This window comes from Dufourea novaeangliae, unplaced genomic scaffold (assembly GCF_001272555.1).
Source record: "Dufourea novaeangliae isolate 0120121106 unplaced genomic scaffold, ASM127255v1 scaffold21, whole genome shotgun sequence".
Lineage (NCBI taxonomy): Eukaryota > Metazoa > Arthropoda > Insecta > Hymenoptera > Halictidae > Dufourea > Dufourea novaeangliae.
In genome coordinates, this window is record NW_015373910.1 from 7,468,975 (window position 1) to 7,479,306 (window position 10,332).

Sequence of the window (10,332 nt, forward strand, 5' to 3'; positions counted from 1 at the left end):
ATGACCGTGAAATCCAAATGCGCCCGTGATGTATTTCACTTTTACGTTTATTTTTAAACCACCGATGTAGAAAACTGTTGGATCAAGCTTTGTAAAGTCACGCTCTTTGTCTATAGTTCGAAGTGTATTTGTGGAATACGTTTTAGGTGCTCGACTTTTGACGTTCTTCAATCTCTTCCACTTTTAACCTAACTGCAATGAACTACTTTGTAGCTTGTTACATTTCTTTGTTGTTATATAAAGAATTTTAGGTTTGTGTTCTCATTGGTATTCATGGTTTTCAGGTTTACGGGTTTGGTATTTGTATCATAGGATTTATATACTTAATTGCTTGGTGAGATCCCTTGATTGTGCTAAAGGATGTCACTGAAACCAAAACGAGTTAATTTTAAGCAAACATGGAATGTGTTGCAAGAAACTGTAAAGTGTATAATAACTTTGTCAAATGTTCCACGTGCAACATGGAATGACAGATTCAGGTATTTAGTGAATTTGACTGGCTAGCCAAAAAACAACGGATAAACTTTAACCTTCAGCGAGTGATTTGTATTTCATTTTAGCGATGTCTATTCTCTGTGCGTGGCTTATCCAGAACCACTTGCAAATGAATTGTACGACGAAACCAAGAAGTTTTTAGAAAAACATGTCTTCCAGTTGTTAACTACAGTCTGTGCCCAGGGTGAATCTGGTCTGCTGCAGGCATACCATCGTGCTTGGTGTGAATATTCGCAGGGCATCAACTACTTGCACCGATTGTATTTATACTTAAACCAGCAGCACATTAAGAAACAAAAGTTTTCGGAAGCAGAGCTTATCTATGGCACTTCTTCCACCATGACTGCTGATTACCAAGAACAGATGGAGATAGGGGAGCTAGGTTTAGATATCTGGAAGAAGAGAATGATCACGCCATTAAAGAAACAATTAGCATCTCAACTGTTAGAATGTATTCACGCAGACAGAGTGGGTAAAGCTCAGGTGGCAAGTACAGAAGTTATTTGGGGTGTTATACATAGTTTTGTTCGAGTCGAAGAGTACAAGTTGGTGGGACAACTGAATGTAATTATTTATACTCTGTGCACTGTGAACTGTACGTTTCGTCATAAAACTGCACAAGTCGTTATTTTTAGATGTACCAAACGATATTCGAGACACCCTTCCTTGAAGCTAGCGGACACTTTTATATGAAAGAAGCATTCATGCTACGACAACAGTCCGACATAACGCATTACATGGAAAAAGTTACGTCTCAACTTATCCAGGAGGAACTTCGCGCTCATAAGTTCCTTCATGCGAGTTCTGTGCCTAAAGTATGCTCTTTTTCTAGCGTGTTACACGTGTAGCCAATTAATTTAAAGTAGTTGGTTGTTCGACAGTAATGATTTGCAGGTAAGACAGTGCTGTGAAGAGAAGATGATAGCAACGTACGTAACCTGGCTTCACACGGAAGCAGAAACTATGATAGAGAACGAACGTAGAAGGGATCTGTCCCTCTTATATCCGTTGTTAAGGCCATTGCCTGCCGGCTTGGCTCCTCTTGTACAAAAACTTACTGACCATATTACTCAGCAAGGATTGAAAGCCATTGGAAATTTACAAGGAGAGAATGTAAGCGAAAGAGTGACTATACTTACGTATTAGCAATTCGTAACACATGTACAATATTTCATAATTCAAGGTACACACGCAATTTGTCGAAAGCATGTTGGATGTGCATCAAAAATATTCCGAGTTGATTAAGGACGTGTTCAAAGCTGACTTAACGTTCGTGGCTGCACTCGATAAGGCTTGTTCGGCGGTAGTGAATCATAGATCAGCTCCACGGCAACCAGCGAGAGCACCTGAATTAGTATGTAACTTTTCATGGCCATTGATCGGTACCGACAAGTAATTTCTGTTCCGATTGATGCAAATGTTGGTCATCCGAAACGTTTTCAATTTAGCTGGCTAAATACTGCGACTCCTTGTTGAGAAAATCAGCCAAGGCCGCGTCGGAAGTGGAAGTCGAGGATAAACTGGGACGCTGCATCACCGTGTTCAAATATGTCGACGACAAGGATGTCTTTCAAAAGTTTTACGCTCGTATGCTGGCGAAGCGATTGATCCATCAACAGTCACAGTCGATGGACGCGGAGGAATCGATGATCGACCGTCTGAAACAAGCTTGCGGATACGAGTTCACGAACAAGCTTCACAGAATGTTCACCGACATGTCGGTGTCAGCGGACTTGAACGCAAAGTTCGCCGCTAGTTTACGGGAAGGCGAGAGGGAGAACCAATTAGGCATAGGTTTTCTAGTATACGTGTTACAAGCGGGTGCGTGGCCTTTGGCTCTGCCGCCGTCCCCAGGACCGTTTCACATCCCTCAACAGTTGGAAAAGTCTATACAGGCGTTTGAAACGTTCTACCATGCACAATTCAGCGGCCGGAAGCTTACCTGGTTGCATCATCTTTGCCAGGGCGAGCTGAAGTTCAATTACTTGAAGAAGCCTTATCTGGTGATCGCGCAAACGTACCAAATGGCGTTGTTACTTCTGTTCGAGCACTGTGACGCGATACAGTGCCGGGAGGCTGCGGCGTCGTTGCATTTGTCGCACGATCAGCTGGTCAAGCACGCGGCTAGTTTGGTAGATAGTAAAATTTTAATGAAATCGACGGATGGAGAACTGGAGGAGGATACCGTCCTGACGCTCAATTTCGATTATTCCAATAAGAGAACGAAATTCCGTATAACGGGCGCGATGCATCGGGACGTGCCGCGTGAGAATCACGAAACAGAGGCCACGCATCGCAGCGTCGACGAAGACAGAAAATTGTACCTGCACGCAGCTATAGTCCGTATCATGAAGTGTCGTAAGGTTCTGAGACACAATCAACTGATACAAGAGGTAAAATATTTTATTTCGACATGCTTCTTATGTGTCAGTGAAAATCGGAACGATATATCGACTACACCGTTGACGGTTATACTTTTGTTCCAGGTACTAAGCCAACCTAAGATAACATTTGCTCCCTCGATTGCCATGATCAAAAAATGTATCGAAACCCTCATAGATAAGCAGTATATCGAGCGTACACCGAATAATGCAGATGAGTATTCGTACATCGCATAATTTCAATGTACCATCTGTCACTGATCATTAATTTATTTCGTTTGGGATGCTCCGATTGATCGTTCGCAACACTATATTAAACTTTTGCTAACAACCGAATGAAAAACACGTATCCACCGTATAGGGGTTTCTTAAAAGATTATTTGGAGAGAGAAAAAAAAAAAGAACGAGAGAACTTGTCGATGATACTCTCTGAAAAGAATCTCTTTTAATCGAAGGATCACAGGAAGCATCCTGAATTGCTTACTTGCTCCTAAAAATCGACCGATTAAATAACTTAGTTGATTCAATGATTTGTAATATATGCACACCGAAATAAAGCTAACGTTACTATTTTACGTTGGGACGATCGCCTTCTATCGGTTGCCCACGGATGGAAATTTAATTATGATTTGTTCTTGTAAATATACAATTATCATCGCTTATTCTGGGATTCATTGAACCCGCGTGAAGAATAAATTTATATCTATATTCTTACAAAATCTACATAACAATATTCAAAGTATTTTTCGTTTTAATTTTTCCTTCGATGATAAACTCTCTGGTCCCTTGTTCTTAAATTACGGTTCCAGTCGATGCTGGTAATAAAATATTGCACGATATACAGGGTGAGGCAGTTAATTGTTACCATTTCTTAGTAATCTTTGCCTTCTTTTCGATAGATTTTCCTCCAACTCCTTCAATTTCAAAGGCGTCACAGTGACAATTATAGTTATTGCTTCACCCAGTAGTACATAGTTCAAGTGAGATTGGGAAGAATCGTTGCATTAGACATTCGAATAATGTCTGATGTTATGTTATACGACAAAATGGAATATTATTGGCGGGCTACACTACTGTATAGGCCTGGATTGGTAACATTAGGAACGTGGAGTTTTCAGTTGTAACAACTCAGGGTCCAGCAGAGGATTGTCATCTGTCTCCGATTCCAGTGCCTTGTTCATACTGTTGACCACAAGTGGTGACGCAGTGGCAGCATTACTGTATGGTGAAAAGCCAGCCCATTCCATGCCAAGATATATGGGCGGTGGGCTTCCCAGTGGTGGTTCCAGTAGCAAGTGATCCGATTGTTGTTGTTGCTGTTGTTGTTGCTGCTGGTGTTGCTGTTGTACCTCTTGACAGTCGGATGGTGGCAAATGGGAAGGCAAGTGAGTGGTCACTTTACACTGTTTCTCTTGTTTCCGCCACTTCGCCCGTCTGTTTTGGAACCACACCTAGTGAAACAGTGAACATTGGAAAGGCAATGAACCCGCACCGAGACGATATTGCGGCACGTCGATAGGGAACACAGGAAAATCGTACTTGCACTCTGGCTTCTGTCAATTGTATACGCAGCGCAAGCTCTTCCCGAAAGAACACATCAGGATAATGGGTCTTCTGAAACGCTCTCTCCAGCTCCTCCAACTGAAAGTTCGTGAATGTGGTGCGGTATCTGCGTTGTTTCCTCTTACCTACGCCGGACGACTGTCTGTCCTCGCTGCCTGGACTTGGTGAGAAGTCGTACGCTGCAGAGCAAAAGGCCAATGCAAGACATCCTGTCAATACTGCAGTGAGTAAACTCAACCTCTACGTTTGTATGATATCCACCATAAGATACCGTCATGGAATTCAATCAGTACAAGTTTGAAGAAGCAGAGAGAGAGAGAGAGAGAGAGAGAGAGAGAGAGAGAGAGAGAGAGAGAGAGAGAGAGAGGGGCAGAAAGACAGTTCTGGAAGATTCCGGAAGTAGCGACGGTTCATGGAGATCACCGGTCAGATTTAATTGCATTGAATTTCACACGATGTAAAATGGTTCATAACTGGTTAAACTGATTACAGCTAACTCTATTTAAAACAAGGGCTGACGATTCGCTTAATGCATTTAGCAATAATTTAATTGAGAACTGCCCCAACTTGGTACGGGGCCGACAGGTAGAGGAGAGTGGCGGTTAATTAAATCAGGTCTGGGGTGGCAGGCTGCACTTACTGAATTTTGTCGGAAAGCAAACCGAGGAAGATTGCGCGCCTATCAGACCAGCCAGTGCAGTCGACTGTAGATCTCCACCGGGGTTGATCTCGTCCGGTGCCCCGGCCGAGGCCACGATCGCTCCGGCGGACACCAACGGATCACGGGGCGCCCCGACGAGGAACAATTGTCTGCCAGTTTCGTGTCCACTGTCGTCTTCCTCCTTCAAATCCATCACGTGAGACGCACACACACACTCGACAAAGAGATGATCGGAAAATTAATTAAAACATATCGGAATAGGCCAAACCGGAACGACAGACCGATAGGCTAATGGTAATTGAATCACTACCAGGTTGAGGAAGTTCGTGTGGGTACCACAGTGGCTCCGCAACTCCCGCTATTTCTTTTCTCTTTTCCTCCTTTTTTTTTTCTTACACCTGTGCGCGATGCAGACAGGGTAGGGGATAGGGTATATTCAACGTGAACACCCTCAAGAGGGGTAGAGAAGCCTCAAAAATGTATTGCTTGTACACGAGGAATCAATAGCACGGATGTGTACAGTGGCAAAAAGGTATATATGTCCAGCTTTTCTCCTTTGTCTATTTATCGTTGTATTATAAAATGGAAAAAAGTCACGCGTGACATTTTTTCTTTTGCGGTAAATTACTTCACCTTGGACCGGCACGGGGATGTGAAGTTGTCATGAATTGATACTAGACTGAGCTCGAGTTTAACAAAAGTAAGAAAGTATATTTTAATAACTGAATACTCGTCGTTTCCTTGTTATTTCAAGGTACAGATTTTTGGTTTACTTGTTAAAAATTTTTATAGATACGTAAATGGTTCAGTAAGCTCAAAAAACATTGATTTAATTCGAAACAAATATTGAAGCATAGTTGTAGCTAGATTTTGAGATATTATCTATGTGCAGTTCATTTATGACTCAGGTAAAAGGGCTATTATTTAGAAGACAGCATTTTTATTTATGTTTCTTTATTTGATCAGTGTAGTGTATTACAATATGTACAAAATTTGCTAAATCCATTCGTACTTAATAAATAAAAACGCGTTGTGCCTTAGTGCACATTCGGTAGCTCGAGTGTTATATGTAGTAAGTCTTTGTTCGTTGAAGAAACGAACGAGTGCCGTTTACTCTCGTCAGAACCTCGTGAGAAAATACATTTAGCACGTGCATATCACAGTAGGTGCATAAAATGAAATTGTTCAATATGAACTCTGTTTAGAATTTTCGTACTCTTCGCGTTCCATCCTGATCGGGCGTATGAAAACACGCTAGTTGGACCCACATTGTATCATCAGTGAGATAGAACGGAGATGTTTAGATGTAAAAAAGGCGTACTTTGCTTGTTGAGACCAGTAAATCATCGTCGTAAAATTTCGTCTCTATCACCACGTTACCACTGGTAAAAAAAAAGATCAAGAGTAATTATAAATTTTCAGATATCAAAGGTAGTGTGTAACGACAAATGATTAAACTGTGAATTTTATGCAAGACAGAATAAAATAAAGATTTTGATTATGTCTGACTGTTTTCTTTAATGTTTTGACTTTGTTTTAATACTTTCTGTTATCTAATAAAACTGCTAGTGAAAGAAATTGAAATTACTGTTTGTCTAATCTACAATATAAATTTGCATAGACATTCACAGTTTGATAATAACATGAAATATTACTTTAACACATTGGCAGGCATCATTTGACTTTCCGGGGCCGCTTGAATTAAACTTTGCCATGTATTCGTACTGTTTGGTATAACGAATCCAAACTCAAAGAACCATTCCTCTAAGCAGCGTCCTTTGAACAACACTTTCTGTTCTAACCTAAATCTTTCCATGGGTTCGGCCGAACTGAAATTTATCTCGCGTGAAACTGCCCTGCATTTTAAGATCTTCTTGGGCACTCTTGCTTCGTGTTCTATATCTGGTATGGATCTTAAAAGCAATCATGTTTTAATTCATATGCAGCCCACTATAATATTACTTCCAAACAGAGAAATAGGTTATGTTATACTCACAAGTCTTCGTTACCTTGCCATAATATTTTACCACTATCAGCGTCTCGCAAATTCATCCAATTTCTATAGAATATATTGTAGTCAAGGAAATGATTTAAATGAAAACTAAGACTATAAAGTGCATAAAATTTATTCTGCTCTTTTTGTAACCTATAGAAGCATATGCCTCGTTACAATTTGTTTCAGAGATTAAATATTAATTAAATAGAAAAGGATACACTTGAAAACCTTTTAATATATCCTCGCCCCGAGAAGGCATAATTAGTTTCAAAATGTGTCAATTGCTTGTTTTTATTACGCGGGCAAACAGGCGTACAATCGATTAAGGAACTATCGATTCTTCACACGACTCATTTGCATATACAAAACTGGACCGCTTCGAGTATTGTCGGGTAAAGTCGGATATGTTTCGTTTCAGCGGGTTAATTCAGTCTACATGAAGCCAATTTTAGTATGTTTTTATTCACTAAATAACAGACAAAATAAGGATGTATGCAAATAAATTCCAAAATCTTATTTCTAAATGACTTATTTGCCAAATATTTGGTTATTTAAAATAATAATGCAAAATGAAAAATAATAGGTTTTCGTATATAATGAATATATTTGTCATTGTAAATGAAAAAATATATTATTTGTTTAAATTTATGGGACAATACATAGATATACGTGTTCGTACTAGCATATTAAAAGTAATTAGTTTTTTGTACGCGAACACAAGGTCCGACAAATCTGACCCCGAACCTGCACAAGCCCGGTGAAATCGGTATGGAACAACTCGGAGGTTTATTTTTATTTTATTACTAATAATTCTATGATATATGTATATTGCATTTTTTTTTTTTTAGCGGAGGAAATGCCTTATGCACGCCCCAAAGTCCTGGGGTGGGGCGCGCTCCCACTAAAACCCCCGCGGCAGCCTTCTCGGGCGGAACTCGGCGGTGGCGGGATCTCGTATGAACGCACCGCCGAAGAAACATGCGGGCATGCCTTACCGTAATGAGCCATCTCGTGGCCGCGGGATTCCGGGAATCGGGTGACGTCACGGCGTGCGAGCGAGAGCGGTAGAGCGAGCCGCGGTATCGGTGCTCTCCGTCGGTGTTGACGGGTGCCGAGGAATTTCGGTGGTCTATGGGAGGGAGGTGTGCGAGCGAGAGAGTACGGTAGAGCGTGCCGAGTATCGGTGCTCTCCGTCGATCCAACGCGCTAGTGAGTTGCGTCACCCAGTTTATTGACTTAGCCGTGTACGCCGTGTACCAAGGTCGTACCATCCCGTGCAGGTCTGTGCTTGCTTCCTCACTTTGTCGTGAACCGTCGCGGAGGGTGGTCGCGCGTCTCATACTCGTCCTTTCTCTTGTTACTAACCCATTGTTTGTTGCAGGCATTCGACAACCATCAATTTATTTACTGTGCATATTGTTGTGTCCCCTCTCTTGTTACTAATCCCTTATATGTTACAGATGTTCGAGAACCATTGGCTTCGATATTTATCTTCTTATGTACTGTGATTCATTTAATGTGATTTATTTACTGTGCATATTATTTATTTATTTACTGTGCATGTTACTAATCTATATACTGTGCATATTGTTGTGTCCCCTCTCTTGTTACTAATTCCTTGTATGTTACAGATGTTCGAGAACCATTGGCTTCGATATTTATTTTCTTATTTACTGTGATTTATTTACTGTGCATATTATGTATTCTATGTGTATTGTATAATGAAAAATATTTTTCCAAACAGTTATTCCATCGAAAGAAGACATCGATCAACGTCTACATCTTCAAAGCGTGCGTCTACCACTGCGTTAAGTTACTGTAAGTTAAACTTAAATCATAATTCGATATTCATTGTTATATTCATATTCATCATCACATCGTTTATTATTAATTTTAGTCTATCTATTAATAGACTTAAATTGTGATCAGCCATTGTGCATACCAAGTTATTATTAATTCATTTTGCTCGTTGATTTCTCTACACAGACTTGGGGTATGGGCAGTGGGTCTGTACCTATTATGGTACGGGCAGTGGGCCTGTGCACTAAGACTGTTTGCCGATCCCTCTGGTTTCTATTGAGAAGCCAGATATCGGACGTGTTTAGTCTTTGCCTGGTAAGTAGGATTTGGAGTAAAGGCTCGTGCGCGCCTGGGTACAACGTACCCGCCTACGGAGTAGTCGGGAGTCTGCTCCGTAAAAGGACTCTGTTTTACAGGGGATCTCGCTTGCACTACCATACTTGGTCATGACCTGTGCTCGGGTCTGGTACGTAGGTGACCAGCCCAAAGGGCCTGGAAAGTGAGAGATGGATTCGGGTTTGCGAGGTTGCGCCCGTCTTTCCTATTTTCTTAAACCAGGTTCTGGCGACAACACTTTCATCGCGATACTTGTTCATACTGTAGTTTAACGTGGTTCATCGTAGAATTAATTTTTGGCTTGGTATATTAGGTGCGTAAACGAAATGATCGATGGAACTTTTTCCATTCCGTCTATCTCTTTCGTTTGAGTATTAGCGACTACATTGCGTTAAATTTGTTATTTCGTATTACTAGCATTAATTCGTATTAATTAGAATATTAAGATAATATTAGTTCTAAGCTGAAGAACGAAGACAACCGACGAGGGAACTTAGTTTTTTATAGGTTTAGGCTCAAGAAAGAAGTCATCCGCCGAGGGATTTTAGTATCGGTAGTATTATATAGTTAAGATTTAAGTAATTTATAAGGTTTATTGTGAAAGGTGGGTAGATGTAGAACTTGTGATTCCATCTACTTGCCTTGGGCCTCCACTCGCAGCAACCTCCTCGTGGTGAGGCCTGGGCAATCGGTATTGTCATCGGTAAAATACTGTAAACTGAAGACAATATCGAGCCAATGGCTGCGAACTTCGAATATATCTCATGAAACTACGTTCTATATTACATCGAATTAGGATTATTTTAGAAATCGATATGAGATTCAAAGTGTAAAAATGTCCAGTACTTTGAATCTTTTAGAAAATTATTCGAGATAAAGATGTATGGAACTATTGAAAATCACTTCAGATTCCTTTTCCTTATTCTGTAAATTCTTTGATTGGAATATGAATGCTTACTACATCGAACGCACAGTTTCATCTATATAGAAGCATGTGACAATTTCAGAAACTGCTATTTCTTAAAGGATTGCATACAAATAATCAAATTACAAAACTGTTTCAGTTAGAGATGACGTGCAAAATCACTAACGGTGATTTA

At 40.6% G+C, this 10,332-nt stretch overlaps 3 protein-coding genes across 3 annotated transcripts; 1 reads left to right on the forward strand and 2 right to left on the reverse strand.

Annotated features, from left to right (window-relative positions):
* The first annotated feature begins 295 nt into the window (after positions 1–295).
* On the forward strand, positions 296–3,553 carry LOC107194038 (cullin-2). Its single transcript, XM_015583599.1, has 7 exons — positions 296–479; positions 561–1,059; positions 1,131–1,310; positions 1,390–1,608; positions 1,679–1,849; positions 1,944–2,888; positions 2,982–3,553. The coding sequence occupies exons 1-7, from the start codon at positions 361–363 to the stop codon at positions 3,111–3,113; spliced, it is 2,265 nt and encodes a 754-aa protein (XP_015439085.1). The 5' UTR covers positions 296–360; the 3' UTR covers positions 3,114–3,553.
* Positions 3,554–3,973: 420 nt separating this feature from the next.
* On the reverse strand, positions 3,974–5,299 carry LOC107194130 (homeobox protein ARX-like). The gene is made up of 3 exons (XM_015583695.1): positions 5,080–5,299; positions 4,416–4,618; positions 3,974–4,327 (listed from the first exon to the last, which is right to left on the reverse strand). Exons 1-3 carry the CDS (start codon positions 5,291–5,293, stop codon positions 3,974–3,976), a joined length of 771 nt encoding a protein of 256 aa, XP_015439181.1. The 5' UTR covers positions 5,294–5,299.
* An 832-nt stretch (positions 5,300–6,131) lies between these two features.
* On the reverse strand, positions 6,132–7,421 carry LOC107194061 (retinal rod rhodopsin-sensitive cGMP 3',5'-cyclic phosphodiesterase subunit delta). The gene is made up of 4 exons (XM_015583626.1): positions 7,315–7,421; positions 7,097–7,159; positions 6,756–7,013; positions 6,132–6,482 (listed from the first exon to the last, which is right to left on the reverse strand). The coding sequence occupies exons 1-4, from the start codon at positions 7,353–7,355 to the stop codon at positions 6,401–6,403; spliced, it is 444 nt and encodes a 147-aa protein (XP_015439112.1). The 5' UTR covers positions 7,356–7,421; the 3' UTR covers positions 6,132–6,400.
* Positions 7,422–10,332: the final 2,911 nt, after the last annotated feature.

Bases quoted from the DNA above. Each gene is read 5' to 3' on its own strand.
- LOC107194038 (XM_015583599.1), top strand. From the start codon at position 361: ATGTCACTGAAACCAAAACGAGTTAATTTTAAGCAAACATGGAATGTG. The intron at 480-560 runs GTATTTAGTGAA...ATTTCATTTTAG, and splicing joins ACATGGAATGACAGATTCAG to CGATGTCTATTCTCTGTGCG. The intron at 1,311-1,389 runs GTATGCTCTTTT...AATGATTTGCAG, and splicing joins ATGCGAGTTCTGTGCCTAAA to GTAAGACAGTGCTGTGAAGA.
- LOC107194130 (XM_015583695.1), bottom strand. From the start codon at position 5,293: ATGGATTTGAAGGAGGAAGACGACAGTGGACACGAAACTGGCAGACAA. The intron at 4,619-5,079 runs GTAAGTGCAGCC...TTTGCTCTGCAG, and splicing joins TTGCTTTCCGACAAAATTCA to CGTACGACTTCTCACCAAGT. The intron at 4,328-4,415 runs GTACGATTTTCC...CTGTTTCACTAG, and splicing joins TGACAGAAGCCAGAGTGCAA to GTGTGGTTCCAAAACAGACG.
- LOC107194061 (XM_015583626.1), bottom strand. From the start codon at position 7,355: ATGCCTTCTCGGGGCGAGGATATATTAAAAGGTTTTCAAGT. The intron at 7,160-7,314 runs GTATCCTTTTCT...TATATTCTATAG, and splicing joins ATATTAAAAGGTTTTCAAGT to AAATTGGATGAATTTGCGAG. The intron at 6,483-6,755 runs GTAATATTTCAT...TTTTTTTACCAG, and splicing joins ATGCCTGCCAATGTGTTAAA to TGGTAACGTGGTGATAGAGA.